Source organism: Argiope bruennichi, chromosome X2 (assembly GCF_947563725.1).
Source record: "Argiope bruennichi chromosome X2, qqArgBrue1.1, whole genome shotgun sequence".
NCBI classification, from domain to species: Eukaryota; Metazoa; Arthropoda; class Arachnida; order Araneae; family Araneidae; genus Argiope; species Argiope bruennichi.
In genome coordinates, this window is record NC_079163.1 from 78,409,984 (window position 1) to 78,422,439 (window position 12,456).

The following is a 12,456-nucleotide window of genomic DNA, read 5'->3' on the forward strand; positions in this document are numbered from 1 at the left end:
GAGACATATATTAAATGTTAGGATGACGCGGAATTATTAGAAGCATGAAAGCAATATCCGTCAAAATAAAATTCGCACTACAATAGCATGGATCAAAATACTCTTTATTTTTTTAATACGACTGTTATTGCTAAAAAACAATTTGAATTATCCAAATTAGAAAACTGTAGTAATTATACGCATTTTGAAAGTAAAGAAAAAGTTAAAAAAAATTTGGTATTAAAGATTCCTAAAGATTAAAATATTTAGCCATTTGTTAAGACGGATAAATTTATTTTTTCAATTGATGATCAGCGAACTTTTCTGTTTAAAGTATTTTTTCTTAAGTAAAAAAAAACTTTTAAGTTAATCAATCCTTGGAATTCTGTTCACAAAAATTACTAAGCTGTAATCTTCTAAAAGCCCTTTATTCAACATATGTACATCTAATTTCACCACTAAGCTAGCAATAAACAAAATATTTGCAATTTCACTAGTATTTTTATGTCGTTTTTGAAGAAACTAAAGATATATGTCACGAAATATATAAAAAGCTGTTTTGACTGATTATTTATAGAATTAATATTATAAAAGTCGGTAAGAAGATAATTTAGTAAATTAGTTGAATTAGCTAATTTAGTTTAGTAGAAAACAAGGGGTATATTCCAATTTTAATGAATTTTAACCCATTTGTATTCCACTTTTAATTAAATAATCAATTTGCCTTTATTGCTGATTATTTTGGCAGTGGAATAATCAACAGAATTGTACGTTTTAGTGGTACTCTATGATATTCATACCACTTACAAAATTCTACGAAAGTAATATTTCATGAATGGTTTAAAAACAATGCAGGAGGAGGTCAAGGTTTAAAGATTACCATATTAATTAAATAATTCTACAAACTATTTAAGTCTGTTATTCTACATATATATATAATCTCTTTCACCTAATTATTACACTCAGTTTCTAATTAAAATTAATAATGGATAAAAACGCAAAAACTATTAATGGCGAGGTGATGACAGACGGCTGTCCATTTAATGCTTGATATGAATAATTCTAGTAGCGTATTTGCAGCTGTGATGCAAATGAATCAAAGATGCGGGCTTCTTAATTTATTTCTAATGATTCAAAAGAGTTTCTGCAATACACATAGGTTATTTTATCCTTAGTATTGTACTTGGAATTTCATCATTCTACATGAAAAGCGCCAATCATAGGAGCTTTTTAACATACACGTATTCATTTCTTAGTCTTTGCACAGTTACTTCGCTTAACTTTGCCGTGTATATCTCAAAATGAGGTCTTCAGGTTGATCCACTAATTGATTGCACCTCAATACTAAATTGGTAGACATGAATTTCCAAATTGTCTGTAGAACAATACAAAATTGACAGTCATCAACTTCACTTTTTACCTTGAAGAAAATACCGCTTGTTCCAGAATTATTTCTTAAAGGCTTATTTCAAAAGTACCAAAAATAAATAAATAGATAAAAATAAAATAGAAAAAGCAACAACAATTCATTTTGACTTTCTACGAAAAAGTATAGAAACATCTAAGAGGCCGATGGAGTACAATAAAAATAAAGCAATTATCATCAGTATTCTCTCCTTATCACAGATAATTAAACAGAGGCCACTATAGCCCTTTATTTTCTAACAATAGCACTATGTGTGAAGAGAAAATGAGTTAGAAAAGTCGTGGGTCGAAACGGTTCGATGGGTGAACTGAAAACGTCGCCTCTTATGGCCTATGGAGACAAAAAGATAGAGAAATAGCGGAATAATTATGTGAGTAAGGAATAAAATGAGACCGACAATACAAGATTTCTGATCAACGAAACTAGTATGAATAATTTTCGGAAAATTATTCAACTTCTAGAGAGTGTTAAAGGTTTATCTCAATATGACATAGTTATGGATATTCTCATATGGGTTTATTTTCGAATAGGCATATTTTCCTCGACTTGCATGACATAGATAAGGAATAATACACATAGTGTGATTCTATCAATAAGAAGGTAAAATTCGTTTTAAAATTGATTGAATCTAAATTTTGTTTGTTATTTGTTTCGAAATACCATGTTATTTGATTTTTAGAATCACGTAGGACGAATAGCAGAGAATTCGGAAATTTTGTAAAATATTTCTCGAAGGGCGTTTAAATTGCAGTGTACTTTTGAAGTCTTGAAATAGGTTAATTATCGATATCTACCAATTAATTAGTAATAAAGTAAATAAAATATAAGAAAATTGGGAAAAGATAAAGGATGGATTATTTTATTCTTTTTTAAAATAAAATGACCTGACTTTTAAGCAGAAATTTTTACCGAAAAATCCAAGATTGCATTACTTTATTTAAATTAACATTCCACTTTGAAGCAACGGAAGAACTATTTTGAAACGTCCTCATAATTTTTAACCATACTTAGATGCCGAAACATGAGCTTATACCACCTTTCCAAACTTTTACACCACACTAGCGGACGAGTTTGGGGCCTCAACAGACTATATTAGATACAAGACAGATATATACAGCATGTGCAACTACATGTATATCTACCATAAATTCGAATCTGGAACACGCAATCCATCAAGACCGAGATTTTTCCGTAAGGCCACTATGATCACTAAGTTCACAACCCAAACTGCGAGTTCAGAGTATTGGGACACTAGAAAGCTTAGAAGCAAAGGCGTTTTTATTCATTGGCTTCTTGCGAATTTTACTTATATTAAAATAACACATGAAAAAATATCAATGTTTCAAAAAAATAATTATTTATTAATTTAAAGATAACAACCTAAATTGTTCTTGGAAAAGTTATGCTAAAAATGTTGTGTCCTCATGATCAATTTCTGCAGAAGATATTCCGCAGTATTATAATTCTTTATGTAAGCTTTATTTTGTTCAAAAGGGGAAATTTTATGACAATTTCTGATAAACGTGGAATTTATGACAATGTGAAAATTATTCTTCGTAATCAATATGAATTGAGCCACTTCTCTACTTTGCGGCATTTGGCACAGTGCGTTTTAAATATCTTATAAGTAAGCGATATCCAGCTGAAATAGACTAACCAAAGAAAAAAAATGAATGTAGAAATTTGGAGAATAAAATATTGAGAATTTTAATTTGTAGCTGCTTATATAATAGTTGGGAATGCCGAATAGTTAAAAGCCAAAATTTATGCATATTATCTTTCACTAAGCATTGTAATTAGTAGACAAAATATTCTAATCTTAAAAAGACAGTATAAAAATACGTTAATGTCAGTTAATATATAACTATATTAAACTTGCAATATCTAAAAATATTAGAACTAGTTTACTTGAGTGAAGAACAATTTTAAAAAATGAAAATGAGATATAAGGAAATACTTACAGCGAGTAGAACATATAATGTAAGTCTTCAGAGTGAGATATAATAAAATACATACAAGTATCGTCCAAATAAAGATGCAATTCGAACAAAAAAAACTATATCTTAATTATGAGTCATAAAAGTTTTTAATGGGAATTTAAAAGGCTACTAATTGTTGTAAACATCCTTTAGGCGGATTAACAAGCAGCTTGCCGTGATTGAGGAAATTTTTTTTTGTTGCCAATTAATGTCAAGTAAAAGGTTTTTTCAAAGCTATTAAGTAAATAAACTAATTTTCTGACAATATAATGCGTGTATGCGAAGGAATACGCTACTTCTTGAAATCTTTACTTGGTGCTGAATAAAATGCATGGAAACTACATAGTTAAATAAAAAAAAAATGCAATTTTTCTTTCTATAATGGCAATTAAAAAAAAAGAAATTTTAATCTGAGTTTCATATTTTATTTTATTTAACATATGAGTTATTTCCAATATTATCGTGAGTGCTGTAACAATTTATTTTAATAAAAATGAGTCGACAGTTAAAGAAAAAAAAACTTACCAAGCGGTCATAGAAATACTGAGAACTCAAATTTTTCCCATTCACTTCGGCCACTTTGTGAAGTAACTCGGCCGCTTTGGAAACTTGGCCCTTGGTCATTAACCAGCTTGCTGACTCAGGAACCCACCTTGAAGAAGATTATAAGTTATATCAGTGATTTTATGAACATAAATGTTAAAATACCATGCATTTTTAGATAAAAGAATCAGAAATATAATCCATTTGCTAGAATATACATGAAATCAAACATAACCTAATTGAGTTAGGCTAACTAAAACGCAATAAGAGGCACCTATATTCATTTTTGGACCGAACAGATCGAGAGCTTTGTAATGACAGGATTTAACGCTACAAAGCATAGGTAGTCATTTGGGTACACATATTCTTTCTCCTATAGCAGCTCAAATAAATATTTCCAAATTTCAATATTATACAGTAAATATGGGAAAAGGCTGTATTCTTGTCATTAGCCCTTCAATTCGCCAATAGATGACAACAGCCGCTCTATTCTGAGTAATGAATCTGTAGCTGCAGAAATACAAATTAGAAGCAGAAAATATCATACTGAAATGTTAAAATTAATCAAAATAATAATTTTTCATGTTGAAATATTTTATACCGAAAGACCTATTGTTTTACATTTTTGGTACATTTGGGTTTCTTTGATTTCTTAGTTAATAACAGTGGCGAGTAGAGTAGAGTGATTTGTTTTTATTAAATGTATTCTACACATTTTTTAACAAGTATGTCATCTATCTGCCAATCTTATCTCTAGAATTGTAATTTGAGAATCTTATCAATATATTTAAATGAACAATATAATTTTTTAAAGAAAACCCTGATATGATTTGAAATCACCTTAAAAAATCCTTAGATATAATATATAGTAACGTTTTATTAAACCTTTAACAAAACCTAACATCTGAGATAGTAATAAAAACACCCTTTTTGTACCTTTTCAAAATTTTTCATCAATACATTTTATATCAAACATTTAAACAAAAATTTTGCATCAAACATATAATTTTCTTTATATATTATTATTAAAATTTTTACTACGACATGAAATTTTGAAAGTGAAATTGAAAACATAATCCATAGTAGATTAGATAAATGACCAGCTTCTTTACATTGATAAGAGAAAAGATAAATTGGAATAGAAGCACTACATAGAAATAATTTGCATTTCTTAATTAGATGAAAAATAAATTTTATCAGTTAATGAGTTTTATCGTGTTAACCTATGCACGAAACGTTTCTATTGCATTGATTACCTTTATACCCCAACAACACATTTTATTGCAATAAATAACAATGAACCTCGAATCTCGGCTTCCTTTTCCATCAAAATAAAGACTGAGATGCGATATAAAATGATGATAAAAAAAGGATCGCATTAGATTTTTGCCAAAAATGACATTTAAGACTTTTATTATTATTAATTATTAATATCATTTTTCGTTTTATGTTATTAACAAGGTTTCAGGTAAAAGATAGAACCTATTTGTTGACTTATTGAATAATAAATTAGTTCATTTATATACTTGACACATGAATAAAAATAAGCCTAAATGGTAACGTATAAATGCATATTGGCTTTCAAAGAGGAGTCTGAACAAAGAGAAAGGAAGCCAAGGCCATGTTTACATGAAGTTAAGCTTTGTAAAATTATTATCTATTGTAGTAAAAACAAATTAGCCATTCATTTGAATGGGGGGGGGATATATGTTGAATTACGCATTGAGTATAGATCACTAAAGTTTGGTCAAGAGATCTGGCCTTCAAATTATTTTAATGATCATTACGCTTCTTCCGCTAATCCTAGTGAATTAAGAGATTTGACTGAGCTCTATCACTTCTAAACAATACAAGAGGTCATGCGGAAGTCAGATCTACTACAATACAAATGCTTCCCGACCGTTAGCAGTTGCAATTAAGAAAGGAATATTCAACAAGTTGCTTTCACAGAAGACAATCAAGAGCTTGAGGGTAAGTATATAGTTCTTTGATTGGAGCACGTGTAATACAGAAGTCATTAATAAGAACATTGTTGTAACTGACTTTTTTTCTTGATATATATATATGTATTTTGGGAGCTTCGATTAGGATATGGCCTTAGCCAACATGTCGTACTTCATTGACTTTTATATATAGTAGTAAATATTTGTCGACTCGGATTTTCGTTAAGTTTATTTATTTATTTATTTTCGTATGCGAAGTATAGAAGAAATGCTGTAATGGTGAAAAAATTCAAACTCAAGATTTTGACGCATCTGCATGTTTCAGACCTCCCTCAGTCACAAAGAGACATTTTGGGCATTATATCTGTCTGTGAACACGATAGCTCAAAATCGGTTTGAGCGAGGCGGATGAAATTTGGTGTAGGAAATAACAGCCAGATTTGTAGAGTTTTGTCAAATTTTAAACGAAATCTATTTCCAGAAAGTTTGACTGGTTGTTCGAGTAAGTGAATTCGATAACAGAAAAACCGAAGAGACTAAGGCAAATAAAATTTGTTACATAGATGTAACATCTAAATTGTAAATATGTATCAAATTTGGAGCGAAGATAGTTAAGGGATTGACCGTCTGTCGCTCTATTTTTTTTTCACAAGCTTGTAAATATAACTCAAAAACATCATGACTTAAATATATGAATTTTGGTATGTTACCTTGTGACTACAACTAAAGTTTTGTGTCAAATTTTGATGTCAATCGGCTAGCAAAAAGGTGTAGAAAATGCTTATTCTTAAATACGATTCCATGATGTTACTTATAAGAGTAAAAAAACAACAGAAAAAAATGTGAGAAAGGAAAGAAATAAAGTTTGATTCAGCGTTTCTTTTTCATTCATCCTTGTTTCTTCTCTTGCAGTCTAAGCTCAAAATAATCTGATTTTGTGCCAATCTAGATGGTTTAAACAGAAAGTTATCACAAAATTCTAGAATGAACCCTAAGTGATGTTTATTGTTAGAAGAACTAGAATGAGGCATTCAGAAATTTTATGAAGACCATGTATTACCGAATCAACGGTTGTCAATGAACTTGATGTCCGTGACAACCTTAGCGAATTTGTCATATTTCATTGCTTGCCGTACATAATAGGTTACGCTTAAAGAACTGAATTTTTAGTTTTCTTCCTAAGTAGTTCACCGATTTTCTTTTCACCATTTAGTGAATACTTCTACTTTATACCCTATTACGACAGTGAATTTTAAAAATGAATAAAATATCAATGAACATATTAGAAAAAAAGTATATTCGTACAAATCTGATATTTTTAAAAATTATTTATATAGTTCTGAAGCACTCTACAGTGAATTCAAATCATAACAATTCAAAGAAATATTCAAATCATATTCCTTTTTAGCTAAAAGATATTTAAAAAATAAGTAAAAAGCATGTAATTGCTAAAAAATTAATTTATTCTACCTAAACTAATTTAATCAGTTTAGTTGTAGATATATATAGAAATAAATGTACTTATTTCTCTTGAAGCTGCTCACAAAACAATTGGATCCTTATAAAGAGTCGTTTAGGAGTTCATATTATGAAATTTATGAAAAGAATGCAAACTCAGAAATTTCATAAAATAAGAAATTTTTATTTATTTCAGGAAACAATTATAATATAAATTATATCAAAAAAATTTCAATTAAAATTTGACACAAATGAAGTGTTTCTCCTTAGAAATAAATTTTAAAATTAATATTTTCTTTAGAATTTCAACTTGAATATATGAGCTTGTAACTAATTTCATAATTTTTTTTTGTCAATTGATAACGAAACAGAATTTCATTCAGGGAAAATCAAGAGTGCATTTTGAAAGTCCCGTTGTGTCCCATTGAGATTCACATATAAAAAGGTAAAAACTGGTTCAAAAGATAAATTATTTCCTTCGATAGCGCAAAGAAATCAAAATATTACACAAATTTTAAGAATTGATCCATATCAAATGAAATTATCTTAGCAAGAGTACAAATGCTACCTTCCTTTACAACAAATGGTTTACCATAATATTTCATTATAGAGAATTTCAAATGTATTGCCTCGTTATCATAATTAATGAAAACGTTTTTTAATAGTAACAAAGAAGATGTAACTACAAAATTCCATCTTCGATGTTTATTTTACATGAGAAAAATATCAGTAAAAACAGCAGGCTAAAAATGATTTTAAAATATAAATTGAAGAAATTTCTCACTTTTCAAGGATGATCAAGCTATAAAATTCAATACTGAATTTTCCTGAATTAAAAATTTCTTGAAGTGAATTCCAATGACTATGGTTCTTGAATCATTTACTAAACATAGTAATTCAGTTAGTTCTTAAGAGAGAAGGTACTCGGGTAGGTCAATGTTCTTCCTATAAGAGTTAGTTATGTTTCGTGCTAAAAAAATTCTTTTATACAATCTCGGCGTATGCAAGCAACATCTGCATTTAATTGTTAAGCTCCTGTTTTACTCGGAGAATCTTCATTGTGACATCTCGACTGTGAAAATGATTACTGCTTTTTGTGAGTTTAACAGCTGTTGAAACAATGAAGCGATAAAAAAAATAAATAAACATGCCACGTGTGGGAGAGCCGAACCGGAACGAAACAAAGAAAACGATCCTGCAAATCAAACTTCGGAAATGTTCCTGTTTTAGTGTGTTCATTCGCCAAAATGTTTCTCTTTTTTTCCTAATGACGAAAGCTGTTCCACTTCACTATCATCACAATGAATAATAGCGACCACGCCATTTCACTATTCAATTCGCTATTTCTTGTTGCGAATGCTGACATTACGAAGCATCCGAGGAAGTTCGGCATCTCACAATGTCTCATTACGAGATTTCTGAGCGCGTGAGGTCGAAAACCTTGCGTCGAAAAACGTATCATTTTTCAGTTGATGTGTTTACTTTTCATATCACTTTAAGATTTCCGAAGGCGTATTAAGATAGACATTAAATGTTTGTCATGCTTCGCATCGATTAGTAGCTTCTAATTAGGACCGATCAATTATGCATCCAATGCTCATTTCAGTAACACAATACTGTAGAGGATATCCTTATTAATGTCGATATTTATACAATATATGAAAGGTATCCCATACAAAGTTTAATATATGCCATTTGTTTATTTTACATGAATAAATATTTTAAAATGCACGCAAACATCCAAAAAAGAAATTATTTTATTCTTTCAATGCTATGTTTATATAAAAAGGGAATTTTTTAAGATTTTTAATTTAAGATTTTTGCTGAAAACCTTTTATTCGTATCAACTTTATCCAAATATCAGAACTTAGGTCTAAGGATCATATAATCGCTTTTTTAAGACTTAGAACTTCTCTAAAATGAAAGTTGTCCTTTCGAATGTTCGAATTTGTTTTGGGCCAAAAGACTTTAGATTGGTACAGTCTGAAAATTTGCATTGAGGGAGCCGACTCAGTTGATATCTGTATCATCTAACCATAGGTCAAGAATAAAGGATTTGGCAAAAAATTTAATTATGTGTATTTCGAAAAAGCAAACAAAGAGACGGGTTGATTTATTCCTTGGATAAATGAATCAATATCAACCCATTAATTTTCCTTATCTAATTCATTTCTTTTAGAGGGAAACAGCGAATGGATGAATGCTGTTTTCAAGTTCCGATTTGAAGCTGCAAGGGAAAACTGCTGAAAATTCATAATTTTAAGTCATGACCAGGTAAAAATGATTAAAAAAAATCATTGTAACTAAAAATAGATTTTTTAATTTATTGTATTAGGAGTGCAAGTAGAAATTCGGCTTTTTTTGGTCAAATTCAACTTTATTGAAAAGATACTGTTGCAGGGATTAATAATTGAGATTTTCATTATTACTTTCAATGGTTTTTTGTCATTTATCGGGTAGACGTTTAATGTCTGTGCTTTCGAAGTAAACTAGTCAGTGAACCATTTTCGCACATCTTCAACTTGCGTGAATCGCTGGTCTTTCAAATATGGAGAAATCGATCTGAATAACTAGTAATCAGAAGGACCAAAGTTTGAAGAATATGTCGCATGCTGGGTAAATTTCTAGCCAAGGAGGAGAATGAGTTTCTGAGTTCGTTTTGCTGTATGTAGACGAACATTGTAGTGTAAAACTATCTATTTCCGCCTTCGTTGGTCTGTAAATGATCTTTTTCCTTCAGAATATTTGATCAACTGAGCCTGTTAACGTTCAGCTGTAACAGTTTGACCAGGTTTCAAAAGCTCATAGTGAATGACTCCCACCAGACACACAGTAACAATCCCGCCAGACACACAATAACAATTCCTTGACATAAATAATCGTTTTTTCAAAAGATTCTGATGGCTGGAATGGATCAATCCATGCTTTTCGTTTAGAAAAGCATGGATTGATTCATACAAAATCAACTTTTTATCCCTTTTAATCAATTTTTGAAAAACATTCCTTCTTTTGTACAGAGAGAGCAAATTCATTCAATTTTTGTCAACTATTCTTTTTTGTGTGTGTGTTCTTCCTCAGTTTATGAAGAACCCATTCCCCTTTTTTGTATCTTTTCTATTGCATGCAATCGAAGTGATATTACTTGGTGAGTAACTCTTAACTGTTCTGATAGCTCTTCTTGAGTTTGGGATGAATTTATATCCAATAAAACTTAAGTCCTTCGTCTCCAAATTTTTCTTACTGCGCTTGGAAGGGGATCATGTTCAAGACTAAAATTTTCCTCGCAAAATCCAGTAAACACCATTTTTACTGTTGAATTACTCACAAAATGGTGATCCAAAGTCGAATTAATCAATTCCATAGCTTGAGGAGCAATTTTTAAATTTTGAAACAGAATATAAGGCAATAGCGCGAAGGTTGTTTATTGACATCTATCTCTCATAAAATTGATACACAAGGAATGACAGTTTGCAAATGACTGAACTTGTGTAAAAAAAAAAAAAAAAAAAAAAAACAGAAATGATTAAGTTATAAGCTTCCGAATTGGCGGGCGAATTGAATACGTTAAAGTATGTTTTTTAGTGAAACCAATTTCAGAGCCGAAGTTTCTACTTACAATAGTTTCGTCTATAACAATTAGTTTCGTCATTCGACCGTTGTAGGTACTTTGGAAAATTTCTGAAATGCAATTTTAATGAAATCCTTTAACCTTAAACAAGTTTCACAAATAGTGAAAAAATTCTTGTGGGATAAACTTTCTCAATATCTGTTAGCAATACTTCAAGTAGATAGTATTACTATCAATCCACAAAAATCTGAAAAATACGTCACTTCATAAAATATTAAATTTACCTACGAATTTTGTTCAAAACTTAGTATTTTATAAATAAAAATATTTATTGATATTTTTTCTTCCGTTTTCTTTTAATATAATTCATAAGATTATTAAAAGAATTTAATAAGGCTAGGATATAGTAAGCATAAGGCGATAGTATTTTAAACTTTTCTTAAAATATAGAAAGTATCTGTATAAAACTTAATAAGAATGAATCAATTTAAAATTGTGTTTTGACATTCAAATATCCATTTTAATCTGGAAAAGTTTTATTGTTTTAGTTGTTCATGTTATAATTTGATATTTTTAAAATCTATATATTAATAGCTTATATAAAAGTATACGGTCAACGAGTTTCGAACTTCTCAATAGATTTTATTACTTAGAAAATAGTACTATATCTCTATTATTATTCTTACTTAAAATAAAGAAAATTCACTACAAACAGTACCGTACTTTAATGAATCTCTAAAAGTTGAAGTGACCAAATGCTTTTATAGACTAGTTTAATACACATTTAAAATTAATTTCATCATTAATACAAACATGAAATTAATTTACAATTCCTTATTTTCGTTTCGAGATAATAGTCAAGAAAATCCTTTTAAAATTGAAAATTAGTTTTAGAATAATTATCATTCTGATGTCAGTTGTTTAGTTACGCCCAGTCCTCAGATAACACAATTTCAAAAATTTTTACAATTAGTTCATATTTCTTACATTTATACTAAAAATACACATTGAAACCATTGCGCGTCTCATTCTATGCACATAACGTTTAAATGCATTTAAATAAAACTTAAATTTACATATTTTTGAATATGAAGTAGAAATTCATCAAAAAATGTATTAAAAGTATTAGAGTCTTATATAATTAGCTCAATTACATTTTGATACCAAATCAGGAGGAATCAGGAAACATAAATAATTTTCGTTGGATAATGAATGCAAATTATTCCGGCTTTTTCAGAGGTGTTTTACTGTAGCATCGTGTAGTAAGTTCTATACACTAGCCAAAGCTATAGTAGTTCTCATTTCATCAATTTACTTATTCGCATGAAACAGCTTCATTAAAAGAAAACTCAATCCGACCCGAACCTAGATAATGTGAGAAAATATCAAGATTAGGCAGTTCCTTTTTCCACTCATTGTCCCAGCTAAAACCAGCGAGAGTATTTTCCTCGAAACTTTCCCGGATTTTCTTCAATAAAGGTCTTATCTCTTTTCCTCTGCATAAAATTGTGGACCTTGGGTAAGAAGACCAAGAATAATTTGTACGGCTTTGTTGAATGA

General features: G+C 29.5%; 1 protein-coding gene across 1 annotated transcript in view; it reads right to left on the bottom strand.

Moving 5' to 3' along the window:
* LOC129960875 (solute carrier family 22 member 13-like) overlaps window positions 1-12,456 on the bottom strand; it is a 105,313-nt gene that overhangs the window by 24,428 nt on the left and 68,429 nt on the right. The window contains exon 5 of the mRNA XM_056074583.1: window positions 3,910-4,036. Coding sequence (XP_055930558.1) covers window positions 3,910-4,036 — 127 coding nt within the window. The remainder of the gene's footprint in view (window positions 1-3,909; window positions 4,037-12,456) is intronic.